We start from the raw sequence: 19738 nt of genomic DNA, 5'->3' as shown, positions 1-19738 counted from the left end.
AACATAAATAAAACCCATCAAAAGAAATTCCCAGGAATAAATACCATGAAAAAGCGATTGTTCCCCCGGGATCCTTAAGAAGCTCAGCATAGTTTCAGATAGATAGCCTTTTGGACTTGAATGTGAATCTGAGATTGAGTTACACCTTTTTAGGTCATCTAATTTTGGTAATTACATAGGAAAAATTCATGCTGCCATTTTCAAGGTCTCATCACAGTTGGATTTACCAACACATAAAGATTATCCAACAGGCATCTCTCTTCCTACAGATTTTCTCTGTGTGGAGCTGCATTCTTATGTATTCTATTGACATGCAATAAAAATGAAGTGGATGGAGGGAAAAAGAAACCTGATTCATGAGTAAGAAAAAAGAGAAATAGCATTTTAAAATATTACAGAATTTATACTATAAAAAATTCAATTTCTTCTCTTAATGGAGCAAGAACCCTGTAATTTAAAGGAACATGTTTAAAATGCAGAATTACCACCTTTCTTCTTGCAAACTACCAACTATGGTGTAATTTATTACCATGGATTTATTACTGTCAAATCAGTGCTCTGTCAATCTATTTCTGCCCCAAAATGCCTCTCTTCCTACCCATGCCCACAAAGATTTTGAGGCACGGTTGAAAATACTTCCCACTTAGAAAGGACAGTATAAACCTTTTGTTTGTGGTTCAGCTTCAATTAAAGGTGCATATTTGCTAGCGTGTTTTTTTTTTTAAATCACTATATTTAACATTTCATTTGTATACAGAATAATTATATCATCCTTGTGAACAGGATATTTGGCATCAGAATAGAAAAACAGACATGGCCACCTGGCTGCATTCAGGTCACATTTCCCCCTTCCCCATGTCTATCTCCCCCCTTTCAGCTCCCCTTTTTGTGTTTCCATGTTCAAAGGCCTAAATCCTCCTCAAAGGTATTTAGATGCCTAATTCCCATTTGATTTCAGTGGGAGTTAGATGCCTACATATGTTTGCCTGGGTCAAAGTCCTTTACAAACAAACATTAATCTTCACAACCTGGGAGTTAGGTTAGTAAGTATCATTATCTCCATTTTACAGCTGGGGAAACTAGGCAGAGCGCTTAAGTAACTTTTCCAAAGCCACAGAGGAAGTCATTGGCAGAAGTGGAGTGAGAATGCAGGGCTTCCTAAAACCACTAGACCATATTAAGGAAATCAAATAAAAGCTAGCAACGTGAACTGAGATTTACAAACCTAGCTTTCTGAGTCTTTTTGGCTTTTCTCTGATGCGTGTGTGCCTGGCATTTCTTTACAAAAAATCTTAACACTCAGCAGAGATTTTCAGGCAGTCCACAAGCTGAAAATGAAGCCATACCTCCTTCTTTACTAATGATACTCCAGATCACCTGGTCTGATGGTCTCTTACCACAGAGGAACCAGGCAATTGTATTCTTCCACAATAAGCAAGAAAATTCTTTTTTTCTTTATAAAAAAATCTTCTGAAATTTAGTTTTTTCCCAGGTTTTGGCTGATTAGGTTTGAGCTACTATTTTTTTTTGTTGCTATTAGTGTTTCCTGTCAGAAGGCATGCAATTTGCCACATTTTAATATTTGGCTCTGAGGTAGCAGCCCACTGCAGAGTGTGAGCTCTATCTTCACCTTGGAGGTGGGGGAAGATATAAAATGGCAGAGACTCTTTCCACCGCCATAGAAAAGCCAACTTGATGTTTCCATGTGTTACAGCAAGTTATTGGACAAGGATGCTAGTTGCCAAAAAAAGGTCCCCAGGGTCTGAAACCTAAGGTGGGGGGCAGGCTTCTGATTTTGAGTACCAACCTGAGCCTGAAGTCTATACTGCTATTTGTAATGCCATATTGAGAGCCCATGTCTGTAGACGTGGGCTCTGAGACTTGCTGCCATGGGTTTCTGCTTTCCGTGTACACATAATATGAGTAACAAAATAAAATCTGTCCAGTACGTACTGCAATAACTATGAGCCTGCTGTGATACAATATGTAATATGTCAGGGATGTGTGAGGAGAGGTTAAAGTTTACTGTCTAGACCCTTCAGTGTTAGCAAAGGGTCACAGCTGGTTTGTTGGCTGGCAGGCATTTGTTAAGTCCACAGTACTTTCTGATATTGCCAGTGATTGGCAGCTGGAACAATTGATTAGGCACAGCAGTTGAACATATTGGAAATTCTTATTACTTTTGTGATTAAGAGATGGTGAAATCCCCAAAGCAATAAAGTTTGTGATCTGGATTAAAACCTGAGGTTCTTGCTTCAACTGAAGGTCATTACATCATAACCTTGCCTGACTTACTTGTTCAGTGGATTGTAGTTTCTTTTCACTTTGGTTTTCTCTTAGCATGAAGAAGGGAAATAGAAATAACACAGTTGTCGCTTGTTACTTTACAATGGTAATGCTAATTCACCAATACACTTAAGCTTTCCTTCCCTCACAATCTGAATGAAAATCATTATCATGTAATTCACATAGCACCAGCAAATTGCATCCAAGTGGAAATAGCTACATTAAGAACTAAATTTCTAAAATTCAAAACTAAAACTGGGGAAGAAAGGGACAAATCTGAAGGATATGTCTGCATCCTGCATAAAATATGTAAGATATTAAAGTTTGTGAGTCCTTGTATATGTACAAAATAGGCCTGATCCTGACAATAACACTCACTTAATGAGAACCTTTGGTGTTTGAGAAATTCAGAACTGGACCTCAAAAAATGTTATTCGAAGCTAAGGATAAGGGTCAAATGTAGCCCAAATTCTGTAAACATTTAAGCACATGCCTAATTTTATACACAGGAGTAGTGCACTGACTTTAAAGGGACTACTCACCTGCTTAAATATAAGTATGATCATAATTGTTTGCACGATCCTGGCTTTACCAGAATATTTCAGCTAGATCATACTAAATAGTAACAACAGTAAACAACCCTGATTTCTGAATATATATCAATGAATAAACACAGCAAGTTTGGTTTTGCTACCATTAATGGCTTCACATTATTCATAATTTGAAAGTATTTGGACAATTGCAGGGTATTCATGAAAATGTTTGTGAATATGAAATATTAGCAGGAAACTCTTGACTACTGTAATCTCCTAATTCCTGACCTTGAGAAATCCCATCTTGCCCCATGTAAACCCATTCAAAATGCTGTCCATGAAAAGCCTCAGGACAGAAAAGAATGAAACGTCATATCTGAAGAGGTAAAGATGATGTTGAATTTGGCAGGCCCCAGCTTTGACCCACCTTTTTGTTCTCTCCTGTAATGCCTCTAAGGTTAGTTAAGTGTGCTCCATTCCCTGCCTCTTCAATAGTAGGTCACAAAAGATAGTTGGTTCTACAAAAACAGTGTTTCTTCTTGATTGTAATTAAAAGGTAACAATTGATTTGTTGCCCTGACTACATCGCCCCCATCTTTTCATCCCTCCGCTGGCTCCCCCTTGTCCACTGCACAAACACAAACTACTTGTCTTCACTTTGATAGCCCTTCATGGCTTAACCACACCATATTTGCCATCTTTTAATTGGCATTGAGCTATTGCCCCCACCTCTGTTATGTCAACATGCCAGCCTTTATCACTCAGAAGGCCAGTTTTCCTACCAACACCTTCATGTTTTCTCCCATGTTGCCTTTTATCCACAAAGTCACTATATTGATTTCCTTCTAACTTCTCCTTAAAATTTACCTTTGTCATGATACCTAATGATTAGGCAGCTGATGTGCTGTGACAGCTGCGTATGCTTATAATAATAATTGTCTCAGTGTTCCCTAGTGCTCCTCTTATCTGTTTGTTGTATCCACCTGTTGCCTCAGATGCCTGTTAGCTGTTTGGGGCATGGAGCATCAGTTTGTTATATGTGTGTACAGCATCTAGCACAATGATCCCTGATTGGAGTACCCAGGCACTCTACATTTCAAATAATAATAATAAACCAACACTGAAGCACATGTGTAACATTACTCACATGTGTAAAGCTAAAAAAATATTAGGAACCATTAAGAAAGAGATAGATAAGAAGACAGAAAATATCATAATGCCATTATATAAATCCATGGTACACCCATACCTTGAACACTGTGTACAGTTCTGGTCACCCCATTTCAAAAAGGATGTATTAGAATTGGAAAAGGTACAGAGAAGGGCAAAATAAATGATTAGAGATATGGAACAGCTTCCATGTGAGGACAGACTAAAAAACTGGGACTTTTCAGCTTGGAAAAGAGATGATTAATAGGCAGGGCCGTCATAGGCGGGTGTGGGGCCTGGGGCGGAAGTGAAAAATCTGTCACTTCTAGGACCGACCGTGCCCGGCACCGGCCAATCGCACCAGCGGCCCACAGGGCCCCCCAAAGTGTGGGGCTCGGAACAATCACCCTGATTCACCGTACCCAAGGGATAGCTCTGGTAATAGAGGATATGATAGAAATCTATAAAATCATGAATGGTGTGGAGAAAGTGAATAAGGAAGAGTTGTTTACTCCTTCACATAACACAAGAACCAGGGGTCACCCAATGAAATTAACAGGCAGCAGGTTTAAAACAAACAAAAGGAAGTATTTCTTCACACAGCACACAGTCAACCTGTGGAACTCATTGCTGGGGATGTTGTGAAGGCCAAGACTATAACCGTGTTCAAAGAAGAACTATATAAATTCATGGAGGATAGATCCATCAATAGGTATGGATCATAAGATCAGGGTGTCCCTAAGCCTCTCACTGCCAGAAGCTGGGACTGGATGACAGGGGATGGATCACTCATTAATTGCCCTGTTCTGTTCATTCCCTCTGAAGAATCTGGCATTGGTCACTGTTCAAAGACAGGATACTGGGCTAGATGGACCATTGGTCTGACCCAGTATGGCCATTCTTATGTTCCTAAGTTAAGCATGTATGAAAGTGTTCGTAGGATTGGGCCCTATGATTTTTCTTAGAACAGTGGTTCACAACACTGTCTTCAGGGCAATGTTGCAAAAATCTTCTGCAGAATCTAAACTCTTATTACAACAATTCTGTCTTTCTGGTGCAAAGAAAATCTAGCAAATGCGAACAGCTGCAGTAATCAGCTTGCTTCATTTTAGAGCACTGGAGAATGTGCAATTCATGACATTTTCAGAGAGAATTTATAAATTACACATTTTGGTTTATGTGAAAATGTGAAACTGCAGAATTTTTGCCACATATGGCACAATGAACTTAAAAACAAAACAAAAAATTCTATATTACAACATTTAGGATTTTTTTTTGGCACAAGAAATGCTAGGATATGGGGTACAAAATATTTTAGGATATAGGGATGTAGTAGAAAATATATCATTTATAAATTCTGACTGAAAATTTCATGATACTATAACACTGAATAAACCAGAATGACTAGGCTTTTTTTAAATGACAACATAGGGCTAGATCCGTGAAGGGGGACTTACGCTCAGCATTGCAACACCTAATGTGTAGGCCCTCTGCTGCCCACTTGATGCCATAGCTGCAATTTAGGCACCCAGGCTCCTTATACGATGTGTGGGGAGAGCTAGGAACCTAAGAATGGGATTCACAAAAGCCAGCAAGCTGAGTGGGGAGCTGCCTAAGCTAGCCAGTAGGAAATGCAGAGAAAAGTGGTGGAGACAAAGCCCTGCTCCTCAAAGGAAATTAGGTGCCTAACTGGCCCAGAAGGAGATGCCTCCCTCCACTTGTGATTCTCAGCCATGAATGCTCTCCTGGAGTTAGGTGCTTAAGCTGGGCCAACCCTTTCTCACAAAAAAAAAAAATGAGGAGGAGATAGTGATGGTGCCACCCTTATGCCCAAAAGCCCAGTGTGCTCACGTAGTATGTGGGAAACCCAGGTTCAAATTTGCCCCAGGCCCCGGGTCCCAGAGGGGCCCCCAGGAGAGTTTTCTGGGGCCCCCACAAGAGTTTTCGGCGGGTCTTCGGTGGCAGGTCCTTCAGTGCCGCTGAACACACCCAGAGCGAAGACCCGGAGCTTCTTCCGCTCCGGGTCTTTGGTGGCAATTTGGCGGCGAGGGTTCCTTCTGCTCCGGGTCTTTGGCAGCAGTTTGGCGGTGAGGGTTCCTTCCACTCTGGGTCTTCAGCGGCAGTTCAGTGGCGGGTCCTTCACTTGCTCCGGGACCTGCCGCCGAACTGCCCCAAAGACCCGGAACAGAAGGACCCCCGCCGCCGAAGACCTCAGGCCCCCTGAATCCTCTGGGCGGTCCTGAACCACGGAGCTATAGGCCGAGTCTCACTCTCACTCTGGTCTGAGGAATATTTAAGTAACACACCTGCAAATACATATGCACATGCTTAACTTTACACCTATGAGTAGTCCCATCAACCTCAATGGAACTACTCACAAGTATTGGACTTGCTTAAGTGTTTGCAGGCTCAGGCCTTCAATTATTCTGAGTCAAAGTCTACTCTGCCTTGCATCAGTGCAACACAGAACAGAATTTAGACCAAGGAGAAGTAAATTTATAGCTAGTGGTGAGGTTAGCCCTAAACATGCAATTTATATAGAAAACAGTAAAAATAACAAGTTTTCCTAAAATCTAGAGGGTTTATAAAAATATAGTAAATCTTTAGATTTTAATAATTGCTCAAATATTATAGCTTATGAAAAAACATTGTTATAATTATATATTTTATACTATTGTTATTATAACTGTTTTCCTATAAAGAGAACAGGAAGCATGTATATAATAGTTTATAATGGTAATTTTATTTTTTGGATCTGTTTTTACCTTTTTTTGGTAATATAAGATCCTTACATGTACACCAGTGTATTATTAGGATGATTATGCTCTATTGAAACTTCTTATATCACAATTCAGAATAGGTTTTCATTTTAGGCCTTGATACTGCAAATTTTTATGCATGTGCTTAACTTTAAGTAATTTCAATGAAATCAAAGGGACCACACACACTTAAAGTTAAAACACATTTGTACATGTTTGCTGAATCAGGCTCTTCAAAGGAAAGGGATTGTCTACACAAAAACGTAGTGCACAGCAAGCTGAGGTATGTGCTATGAAACTTTTTGTGCACGGTAGCCGGGTCCACATGGCCAGTAGTGCGCGGAAACTAGTGCGCTGTAGATTCATACAATGGCTTCCCTTGCACTAAGTGTCCATGGAGACAAGCCCTAAGTCATTTTTATGCATGATTATACTTTAAGCCATAATAATGTGCTAGTCTCAAAGTTTTTCACTTTTGCCATTTCTTAAAAGAAAAAAGAAAAAAAAAAGAAATGGTCTTGTACAGTTTCTGAATTAAAAAAAGACTAATGACTTTACTAGTGCATTCCTATGAACCACAAAACTACAATGTTTTTTTAAATAAAAAATCCCTTTATCCCATTTTCTAAAGCTAATTAAATGTAGGGATACTTAGGACCTTTAAATATACAGTTTAGCTTTACAATTCAAGTCTAAATTAATGTTTAGTGGACTAATGGCCTGATTTTCAGAGGTGCTAAGCATCTGAAATCACTGAGAGCTCTGGATACGCAGCTCCTCTGAAAGCTAGCTCAGTGCTTTAAAGGGACATCCCAACATGGAGTTTTTAAATTGACTTATTTAAAATGATTCCAGTTTCTGATAGAAAACCCTTTAAATATTACATTCTGAATAAAAAAACATATATAAGTGTTTTTCTGCTCCCCTGTTGATGGTTCCAAATATCTCTTCAGCATGGAAGAAATTGAATATACACGGAGAAAAGTGAAAATAGCTACAAAGAACGTGCTTTCAAATGCACAAACTGGGAAAAATAGAGAAAAAATATATTTCCACTAATTTCTTTCAGTAATAGTTTTCTTAGGCAATACTTGTAACTTGAGTAGGTACAACATTTCCAAAGAGAAATGTAATTTTTCAAATTGACAGTATCCCCACTATATATTTGCATCCCTTAGAAGAAAAGTAATTAAAAAATCCCTTGCTTTTAAATATGTATAAACTATTAAAATAACTCCAATTGGTAAAAAGTTTGATGAAGGCCACTGGTGACAGAGACATCTGCTCATGTCTATAATTGGAAAACAGCACAGACATATTTCAGGTGATATGTCCTGTGTAACAGTTTACAGTAAAAGTGAGTATCATCGATTTTCTGCTTCAGATTGTGTCGATCCTTTTTCTCCTCGACTTGAGAGTGGGATCATTTTTGCTGCTTCCATTTGTCAACTGGAACAGCAGCTTCTCTAGGGCACCACAGCCAACTTCATAATGTTTTCCTATTCTCTGCAGCATGAGTCATTTTAATATTGCCATTCCCCAAAAATCCAGTCTCTCTCTTTTATTGTTATTTCACCTTTTCATTATCCAGTAGCCCAGATAAGTAATTAATGAAATAATTTCTTCCAAATTGATTGGGTGGCTGTCAGAATGAAATGACATGGCTTCGTCTATCCCTGACATAAAATCCCAAGCTACCTGTCTTCTGTGCACCAAGAAAAAAGCAAACAAATGTGTCAACTGATTGATAGATGCAGCAATGAATAAACAAATGCGTTAGAGAAACCAGTCTATTAACTAACGAGAAATTACAGCTCGTAAAAGCATGATGATGAACTCTTAGTTTACAAGATTTGCTGTTCACTAGGAAGCAGAGACAAATAGCGAGAAATGAAAAATTGCCGATTTCCTCCAGGAATCCAAACAGTCACGCAATATTGCCAACCCAAAGCAAAAATCATGAATCATACTGTAACATATCATGAAATAGGATTGGAAATCAAGCTATTAAAATACATTTATTTTCTTCACTACCTTCTATTTCTTTTTTTTTTTTAGCCTTAAGGGAGAAGCTACCTGCCCCAAAAGATCTCAGGTTCAAAATTCAAACTTAAATGCACACACGGAAAAATTGGCCACTTGCAGGGGACTCCACTTTACCTCTCAATCTGGTTTAGCATTGACTCTTATTACTTATCCTTTCACTTTCTCCCTCCCCAACTCCCTCTACAGTCCCCTAACTGCTCCCCATTTCCCCCTGATGTTCTTCTATCCCTCATACACATCTCTTCCCCTATTCCCCATCCACCTCCTCAGTCACCTCTCATATTTCACACATCCCCATTTCCTCTTGTGATTATTTCCTGCATCTAGATTCTCATCTCCCTCCTCTTCACTCTACATTACCATCCTGCACCTACACTCTCCTCTCCTGCCTCCTCACAATCTCCCCAGTCTGCCCCGGCTCTTCACGTCCACCCTCTAAATCCACTCCCTGACCCTCAGATCCTCTACCACTTCTCTTCCCTGCCTCCCAAATAGAATCATAGGATTGGAAGGGACTTCGAGAGGTCTTCTAGTCCAGTCCCCTGCACTCAAGGTTAAGTATTATCTAGACCATAGCTCAGTGGTTTGAGCATTGGACTGTTAAACCCAGGGTTGTGAGTTCAATCCTTGAAGGGGGATCTGGGGCAAAATCAGTACTTGGTCCTGTTAGTGAAGGCAGGGGGCTGGACTCAATGACCTTTCAGGGTCCCTTCCAGTTCTATGAGATAAGTATATCTCCATATATTATTATTATTAACCTGCTCTTAAAAATCTCCAATGTCGCAGATTCCACAAAGTCCCTAGAAAATTTATTTCAGTGCTTAACAACCCTGACAGTTAGGAAATTTTTCTTAATATCCAACCTGAACCTCTCTTACTGAAATTTAAGCCCATTTCTTCTTGTCCCATCCTCAGAGGTTAAAGAGAACAATTTTTCTCCTTCCTCCTTGTAACAACTTTTTATGTACTTGAAAACTATCATATCCCCTCTCATTCTTCTCTTCTCCAGACTAAACAAACCCAATTTTTTCAAGCTTCCACATATGTCATGTTTTCCAGATCTTTAATTATTTTTGTTGCTCTTCTCTGGACTTTACCCAATTTGTCCACATCTTTCCTGAAATGTGACACCCAGAACTGGACACAATATTCCATTTGAGGCCTAATCAGCACAGAGTGGAAGATTTACTTCTTGTGTCTTGCTTACAACACTTCTGCTAATACATCCTAGAATGATGTTTGCTTTTTTTGCAAAAGTGTTATACTGTTGATTCATATTTAGCTTGTGATCTACTATGACCCCCAGATACCTTTCTGCAGTACTCCTTCCAAGGCAGTCATTTCCCATTTTGTATGTGTGCAACTGATTGTTCCTTCCTAAGTGGGGTACTTAACATTCGTCCTTGCTGAATTTCATCCTATTTACTTCAGACCATTTCTCCAGTTTGTCCAGATTATTTTGAATTTTAATCCTATCCTGCAAAGCACTTGCAACCCCTCCCAACATGGTATCATCTGCAAACTTTATAAGTGTATTCTCTATGCCATTATCTAAATCACTGATGAAGATATTGAACAGAGTTAGACCTAGGACTGATCCCTGCGGGACCCCACTTGATATGCTCTTCAGCTTGCCTGTGAACCACTGATAACTACTCTCTGTGAATGAAGTATCAGAGGGGTAGCCGTGTTAGTCTGAATCTGTAAAAAGCAACAGAGGGTCCTGTGGCACCTTTGAGACTAACAGAAGTATTGGCAGCATAAGCTTTCATGGGTAAGAACCTCATCTGACTTGCATTTGAAGAAGTGAGGTTCTTACCCACGAAAGCTTATGCTCCCAATACTTCTGTTAGTCTCAAAGGTGCCACAGGACCCTCTGTTGCTCTCTGGGAATGGTTTCCCAATCAGTTATGCACCCACCTTATAGTAGCTCCATCAAGTTTATATTTCCTTAGCTTGTTTAAGAGTAAGTCAGGTGAAAGTATTAAAAGCCTTACTAAAGTCAAGATCTCCCACATCTACCACTTCCCCCCCATCCACAAGGCTTATTACACTGTCAAAGAAAGCTATTAGGTTGGTTTTATACTATTTGTTCTTGACAAATCCGTGAAGACTGTTACTTATCTTATTATCTTCTAGGTGTCTTCAAATTGATTACTTAATTATTTGCTCCATAATTTTTTCAGGTACTGAAGTTAAGCTGACTGGTCTGTAGTTCCCAGGTTGTCCTTATTCCCCTTCTTATAGATGGGAACTATATTTTCCCTTTTCCAGTCTTCTGGAATCTCACCTGTCTTTCATGACTTTTCGAAAATAATTGGCAATGGCTCAGCTATCTCCTCATTCAGCTCCTTGAGTATTCTCGGACGTATTTAATTGGCACTGGTGACTTGAGGACATCTAACTTGTCTAAGTAATTTTTAACTTGTTATTCTCCTATTTTAGCCTCGGATCCTACCTCATTTTCACTGGCATTCATGAAGTGATATATCCAATTGTTACTAAACTTTTTGGTTAAAATTGGTACAAAAAAGTCATTTAGCACTTCTGCCATTTCCACATTTTTCTGTTATTGTTTCCCCCCCCTCATTGAGTAATGGACATACCCTGTCCTTGGTCTTTCTCTTGCTTCTAATGTATCCCTCTATCCCCCTCACAGTGACAGAGTAGAGGGGGTGGCCATATTGCCTCCCGGCAGCCTGGATTCAATTGTATTGGAAATACGCATTGTCTTGATGAAAATGCAGCAGAGGATCATAAAAAGCTAAAAACCCCACTCTGAATAGCAAAAACCCCTTGATAAAATCACAAGATTTGGCAACACTAAGTTTCTTACCTAGCAGTTTTACTCCTGAGCTTTCAGTTTCTGCACTGGGGCTCTCTCTAAAGTCTATTGATATCAGTGGCCTTTGGATCAGGCCATAGTGGCCCAGTTGCATTTCAAACTTGTGTTTCAGCATACAACAAATGTATTACTGGAACTTAAATGGAAAGTAAACTGATTATTCAATATGGATAAAAGTACAAAAGTTTGGATGCTTATGCATACCTCATCCAAACTTCCTGAGTCTACAAAACTGAGCTAGAAATTAATGAGATTTCCAGTATTTCTTGATTTGAATAAGTCTGGAAATATTGATTCTCACAGTATATTGTCACTTTTGCTCCCTATAGGACCATGCAAAAATGGGGAAAAAAAATCTAATGAAAGATGCTGGAGTCAGAGGCCATCTATTTAGCCACTAGTAAAGCATGTTAGGGAAACTACTAGCTCTACTCCATGTCACTAGGATCCTAAAACACCAGTTGCAAGGGTGAGGGGAGTTCAGTTTCCATGACTATTTGGTCCTTGATCTCTCTGCTGAGACTGACAAAAAGAGTGCTAAATTGTGTCATTTATAGAGTGGTGTAGCCGGGTGGTCACCCGCTCCTGCCCGGAAGGGCTTAAACCAGCCCTTTGAGAGGGCTATGGCAGGGGGAACAGCCCAGGCTGAGTGGGAAGCAGGCTCAGATGGGGTCATGCCCCAATCAGGGCCCAGCTGGCCCTATAAAGGCTTGAGCCTGGAGCTCAAGCAAACACTCTCTCTCTGCCTTTAGAGGGAGAAGGGCCTGGCTGCTAGGGAGCATACCTGGGTACCTAAGGTGGAGTAGGGCTGGGGGAAGGCAAGAGGAGCTGGGCAGCTCCGGCCTGGAAACCCCCCAGGCTGCAGGCCTAGGGTAAGACCAACTGGGTACTGGGGTTGCAAAGGGGCAGCTCACGGGTAGGCAAAGGCAGCAGGTCCAAACCCCTTTGTCTATGATGAGTGGCTGATACACTGCAGTCTGCCCCAGTGACTGGCAGTAGCCAAGACTAAGGCAAAGTGGGGATAGTAGGTGAGGGTTCCCCTGGGAGGGGGAGACCCAGAACTGTGGGGTTACTGCCAGGTTACCCCAGATAACGGGGCACCGGGTCCTGGGAGTAGAGTGAGGGAAGGTGGCTCACCGGCCTGCAGATGGCGCTCCGGAGCTGGGATGAGCTAATTCCCACAGACAACCAGCAGGAGGCGCCGCAGGGCTGAGTCCCGCAACCTTAAAAGTGGACAACTGTTGACTAAGAACTGGACTGAGCTCACTAATTCATTTGGCCTACGACACTGGACAGCAGAAACTTCTGGTCCTTCCCAGCCTGCGCTGGATTTGAATCTGCAACCTAGAACTGAAAAGTTCAACAACACACTATAAGCCAGATTTGTAAAAATCTCAGCAGCTCTCACTGAGACATTTTTGTGAGAACGTGCTGAGCTCTTCTGGAACTCAGGCACTATCTGGCCCCAAGTCAGTAAGTCACCAATGAAAGATAATTTTTTGGGCTGGGGGAAATAACCAAACCTTTTCTTTCCTGAAAAAAGTTTAAGTTTGTATTCAGATGGATGAAGGTCCAGCAGATCAAGTGATTTATTCAAACTTCTTCAATATCCATCCCCTTCTCAGAGGGCAATAAAAGAGAATCAAATGTACACAAAATTATGTTAGTAAAGTAATTATGATAGAGATTCCATGTACACAAATGTAACTTTGAATTTTGACATTTCCCTCAACACTCAGGTTGAACGAGATTGAATAGACTACATGGATTAAGGCATTAAAAATTAACGTCATATGAAGTAAGACAAAACAGTTCTTATATGAAAAGGGCCTGAGTTGTAGTCACTGTGAGAACCACAACTTTCAATTTCCTGACTTTTCTTTGTGTAAATCTCAATCATAACATTACACATCAAACACACATGAGAAAAATGACATTAAAAGTACTATATAGTTCAACAACAGCCTTGGGAAAAACAAATTGAGAACTGGCATGTCTTACCGCAAAATGAAACTACTATATAGTGTGTGTGTGTACACACACACACATATATAAAACAGTCTTCATTCTCACTTAGCTAACAGTCTAATTGAAAACCTCATTGGCAAGTGAAAGAGTTAGCTGAATCTTACAATGAGGAGGAGAACATTATTTAAAATAGCCACTTTATTTTGTTATCCTCCTCATTTGCCAATGAGGTTTTCAATTAGACTCTCAGCTAAGTGAGAATGAAGACTGTTGGGAGACGCAACATTATTCTAGCTGCTAGAATAATAGTGAATACTGAAAAATAGGTGTCTTTTCAGTTATCTAGATATTTCATACTCAATGCTGAAATGTCATTCACCGCATGTTACAGATGATCTTGAACTTTGGAAAATATTGTCACTTTTATTTTCTTAATATTTCAATATTTGCTTAAATTTGAACAGCTATACCACTGCAAATCAACCTCAGCCATTATTTGAGAGTGAAATTCCCAAACACTTAATTGAAACTATAAAAAGGGCTTGTTATGTAAACAATATAGATATGTTTACTGGTGGATTTATATTTACCTGTAGGACAGGGTTTATGATATCTTCTAACAAAATGCCACATTTAACCTAATTTATATACCTTTATTAGAAAAATGATATGTAGCCTATGAATAGCAAAGAGGGAAACATTCCCTTTCAGTTCTAAATCGAATTTAATGAACTTAAGGAGCATAGAAGGAATGGGTGAATTGAACCTCTGGCAGGAGTCCAATTCCCATAGAGCAAACATATTCCTTACTGTGGTATGTCTTTTCATGTGCAAAATGAGACCTGCTAAAAAAGACTTAAATATCAGATAGAGACATACCTTTCTAATATACTGTACATTGTTCTGTTCTTCTCAGGAGCAGTTTAGGAAGCAAAAGAGGTGGATTTTAGAGAGTTTTCCACACATTAAAAATCCCAGAAGTATACATCAAGCATACTTAACTTTAAATGTTCTGGGATCATTTCCTGTCTTTTTACTATACCTGTGTAGATGTCATGAACAGGCCCTGGCGATCGTCCCATGGTATTGTCTGCAGCATCATGTGGTGAAGGGGCTGGTTGGAGAGGCTGAATAGTGAGGCAATCGTTGAGGATGTCCTGGTCAAGCTCTGAGCTTGATCGCAACTGAAGCACAAGAGATAAGAAGGAAAAACCATCATCACAGGAAAATGATCACCAAGATATTGGGCAGTGATAATGAAGAAAGGCTGAGGGGTTGGAGGAGGAAACTGAGAGAGAAAGATTCTTCTATATACAATCCTGAGAAATGACTGTTCCATTACTGCAGTGGTTCTCAAAATATGGGCCACAAAGCATCCTGATGGCCCACAGAAGGAAATATTTTAAGAACCAAGTGAGGGGGATGGAGCGGGGGAGGGGCGAGCAGAAGAAATTCACAAAAGATGCTCTCTTCTTTGCACAGTGCTCCACAGAATTGAAATACTGGCTTGACTGCTGCACATTAGAGAAACTATCAAATGGGACCAACATTTCCTTTATGAGCAGGGAAGTGATGTGTACAGTATAAACATTTGTAAGATGTCTTAAAATAGTGATCTCAACCTATAGCTCTAAAGACACATGTAAAGTTTTGTTACCCTTATATACAGCTCATCTGGAGTTTATGGACCTGATTCTCATTTACACTAAGACCACTTTGGCAATATATAGTGGACATAAAGAGTTATATTTACAGTGCTGAAGCTGTAAAATGGCCTTAATGTAAATGAGAATGAGGCCCTATGGGTCTAATTGGAAGCACCTTTCACTTTGCGTGGTCTCATGAGAGGCCATACAGAGAGTGCTAAGTAAGTGGGCTATAGAAATCCAGGATCTAACCCAATTCCTCCAACAATCCAGCGGAGGAAGATAAGGAGAAGAGAAGAAACAGAGGAAGAGAGAAACATCCCTGTTCCTCCCACATTTGGGAATGGGGAACCAGAGAAAGAGGCAACAGTGTTGAATGGACTTATGGAGAGCCACAAAATAGTCACAGTGCATGATGCTGATATTAATTTGTGATTTCATCATGTTGCAGGTCAGGCAATGTCGTGCTGGGATTGATCTGTTGGTGGCTTCAAGCAATGAGTCTAGGGTTTCCCCAGCTCTTCAAGGATGAGCTTCATTGTCTCAAAGCCTTAAAAACACATTGAATCATTCCCCACTCTGTTAGACCAGTTTTAAGCAGCATGACTCCTGCTTTACATTGGCATGACTTATTGACTTCACTGGATTTTCAATGGTGTCAAACTGGGGTAATGGAGTGGAGAATCAGGCCCATATATTCAAAGCAGTGTAACTATATTAACTATAACAGAGACAAATAACATTGAAATCATAAATGAGGAGGACTGTGATTAGTTAAAACCATTTGCTCGGCCCACGTATACTGTACATTATTTTCCTCTCTGAAACAAAAAAGTTATGCAACAGTGGTGCTTAATATTCCTAAGGGTAAAAGATCTTTGTAAGGTATGTATGTATGTATGTTTTTCTGGAGTTTATCTAAAGCCCAAAGCATAGAAAATTTCAAAGAAAAAAAATCAAGTTTAATATGAGTTCTGAAAATCAGTTTTCATTTATCGCCCATATTTACAATCTGCTCAAGGGCCCAGATGTTTTTTCTACTGTAGCCTGGAACCCCTGTCTGCTTTCTATTACTTACTAGTTCTTATGCCATTACTGCTACCAGCAGTAATATGGCCTTTTATGAAATTAAGTGCATGTGTACTCCTGGGGCCAAACATATTTAAATTCTTTTCATCTATAGTTTTCTTAACATAAGAAGCAGAAGTCGTGCTAATTTCTACCAAACCTGATTCATCATCATAATAATATAAAATAAAAATAATAATAAAACAAAGACAACCATCCTTTTCAAGAAAGATTTCAAACCAATGTTTACACAGAGTGAAGATTTCCAGAGGTTCCTGTGTAAATTGCTTGTTTGCAATTAATTGGTCCTTTTTACTTCATAGCATGGAACTGATCACCTTTTTCTTTAGGAACCACAGGCAGGTACAATTAAGGGAAAAGTAGTTAACAGAACTAAGAGAAGTGTAGTTTGAGTATTTACACATTAGATATGCATGTTAAACAGAAATGTCAACCAAATATACACAAAGTACATTACACACATTTCTCTCTATTTTGCTTTGTTTGTGACATGTGTTTTCTATCTGGCACTGGGAATGATTCCCTCAGGACAATCAGTGCTAAAACAAAATTTTCTGACTTGCCCAGCGATCAGGAATAATTCTTATAAAAAACTCTGGAAGAAAGCTGTGTTCTGATTGTCTGTCTGCAGAGGGTTCTGAACCCATGTAATTATCTCCCAGAAAGACCACACTGCATTCATTACGTTCAGCTCACATTTGGAAGGGTTTCTTCACAACTATGAGGACTAAAAACAAATGAAAGCTTAGATTCTGGAGAAAGAGGTGGATTCTGCAGTCAGTTGCACAGTTGCACAACAAAACTATAAAAAGGTCAGTCATGAGACATACTGCACACCCTTGCAAGGGAATAAAGGTGTTAGGGGCACCCTGTCTTCTCCATGTAGCCTACACTGTGGGGAGTGAGGGGAAAAGAGAAACAGTTGCCACAGGTCTGCTATTTTCCTTCCTGCAAAGGTGGCTAGGAAACAGGCAAGAATGCCTGGGCAGCCTTGTCTCCACCCCACTAATGCATCAGGCAGTGCACCGGAACCATTGCAGAGGGGGGAAGTTATCTGTGCCAGTAAAAGGGCAGGTACAAGCTATATCCTCTCTGGAGCAAAAGAGATGGTGACTCTCAGCATCATAGTTTCCGCAGGTCAAAAAGATGTATTTTATTTCTTGCAAACATTTTAAAAAAAGTAGTCAAAAATTTTCACAGAATTTTTCAGGTTTTCATAGAAAGCCTGAAAACTGTAATTTTTTGGTTTACATTGTCAAAAACTAAAATTGGTTTTTGGAGTCATTTTTTCCGATTAAACCCCCCCAAATGTTGTTAAAAACAGAAATTCTCTCGTGAAAATTTCTGTTTTTTGTCAACCAGCCTATTTTCATAGAAAAAAGTTAAGAAAAAATGCTGACCAGCTCTATGTTGACAATCTAATTTCTGCTTTGCTTCTGTGAGAGTATATTTACATGTGCCCCTTACTCAGGCTGGGTTATAGGGATATCATCCATTCTTAAGGTAGTTTCTGAAATAACTGGACTTTGATTTGACTATGTAATAAGTCTCACTTCAAACTTGCAAATCAAATATACTGTATTCCTGGCTGTGACAGAGTCCATCTCATATGAGCATCCAGCTAGTCATCAGTGCAATTTCATTGTGACTTAAAACATGCCAATCATTCTACCCTTGAGCAGAGAGGCAAAGGTACGGTCTGTAGCAAGTTATCTTGCTGAGTGATGAAATTAATGACAGACATTCTTAACACACTGAGCATACAGGTTTCCGGTGTGCCATTTCTTGGCCTGAATTCATGGCTGGCCCAGGTGCAAGTAAACAACCCAGCTGCTGAGCTGCTGCACAACCTTCCTTTATGAAATATTTGTTCAAATGATAGATTTTCAACTTTAATAATTAAATCACCCAGCAGACTTGACAAGCTCTGTATTTAGAAACTTGAGCTGCTTCCATCACAATATGGGGATTTCTTTTAATATATAAAAACAAGGCACTGTCAACAGCGATTTACATTTGTTCCTCCCCCCATCCCTCATGACAGTTCTGCTAATGTTTATAAGCTCTCAGAACAAGAGATGGAAATTCTACTCCTGCCATTTTCTCATTTCAGATATGATTGAATAATCACCCAAGATTAAGTGAGTCAAGTGGAAGTAATTAGGAGGGAATAAGGGCCAGATTCCTCAATTTTCAATTTCATTGTATTTGAGTCTAAAAGCAGAGGCATTACGTTAGTTTGATGCATGACATATTTCCAAAGAAAACTACTAAGAATCAAAGACCTTTTGTTTTGCATTTCTCTAGCCAATGTGTTTTATCTGGGTTGTGCGTGTTTCTGCATAACATTGGTAGGTTCTTCTTCTTGTTCAACAGGAATCAGATGCCACAAAAATGTGTGTTTATGAAGAGTCCTGGCCATGAGAAAAGTAGTTTAAGATTTTTAAAATAGGATTAGTTTTTCCCAAACCATTTAAAATAGGATCATAATAACTTCAAAACCCTGCCTGGTATTTAGCATTTTAACATCAGTTCTTCTTCACAAAGACTGGGCCTCTCTCACCACAAAAACTTACCAGCTTAATAATTTATGTCCAAGAAGTTTCAACCTAATTATTCTGAAAGCAACTTGTATGGGCTGTATGTACACTTGTGTGCATAACAGAAGATCTCCACACATAGGGTCAAGTATCAATAACAAATGTGGCCACTTGTCTGGCACTTGTCAGATCTACTGTGGCTGCCGTGTCTTAAATGGCAAAATAAAACTGAATATCAATATTTTTAATGGGGAGAATTCTTTACACTAAAATGTCATAGCATTATAAAACTATTTTCTATGTATAGATATAAAGTGAGTTGCATAATTTATGAATCAATAATAACAACAACCCCAGCTGATAAGGACTGAGTAAGGCTTAGTGGTGGTCAAGTATGCCTATCACTGTCTGCCTGGAAGATGGTAGTGATGGAAGTGGAGCATGATCCTCTACCTTTGCCTCCACACATTTTGTGAATTTGTCTAGGAGAATATCCGGAAGTTAATATTTGCCTGAAATAGTACAGAGCCAAATCTCATGCCTGCTAGTCGAATGGCACTGATAGAGTACACCAATCTGACCACTGGAAAAATAAAAATTAAACATGAAGCCAAAGCTATGTAAGAGTGTTTATTCATGCTATATGTTTGCATGGTAGATCACATGCTGTTCATACAGATCAACTTCATCAAGGTCTAATGCTCCCATGCACAGGACTAAATCATGCTGACAGTGGAAATTCTGCAAGTTTGTACTTCCCAAGTTTTTTCCTAATTCCTCCACTCAGAAGTAATATAGAGCTGGGAAACAATATAGAAGGAAGGGGTCTCTGTCGTGAAGCTCTTCGCCTCTATTTAATCACCTGAGATCTGTGCAA

General features: G+C 39.6%; 1 protein-coding gene across 5 annotated transcripts in view; it reads right to left on the bottom strand.

The window, feature by feature from the left end:
• Window positions 1-19738, bottom strand: part of GLIS3 (GLIS family zinc finger 3) — a 289724-nt gene that overhangs the window by 43099 nt on the left and 226887 nt on the right. For all 5 annotated transcript variants that reach the window (XM_065549353.1, XM_065549352.1, XM_005296784.5 and 2 more), the window contains one exon: window positions 14629-14770. In XM_065549353.1, the coding sequence (XP_065405425.1) occupies window positions 14629-14770 (142 nt within the window). The remainder of the gene's footprint in view (window positions 1-14628; window positions 14771-19738) is intronic.

The sequence above is a fragment of the Chrysemys picta genome, chromosome 6, assembly GCF_011386835.1.
Source record: "Chrysemys picta bellii isolate R12L10 chromosome 6, ASM1138683v2, whole genome shotgun sequence".
Taxonomy (NCBI): Eukaryota; Metazoa; Chordata; order Testudines; family Emydidae; genus Chrysemys; species Chrysemys picta.
This window is presented reverse-complemented; position numbering and strand designations above follow the sequence as displayed.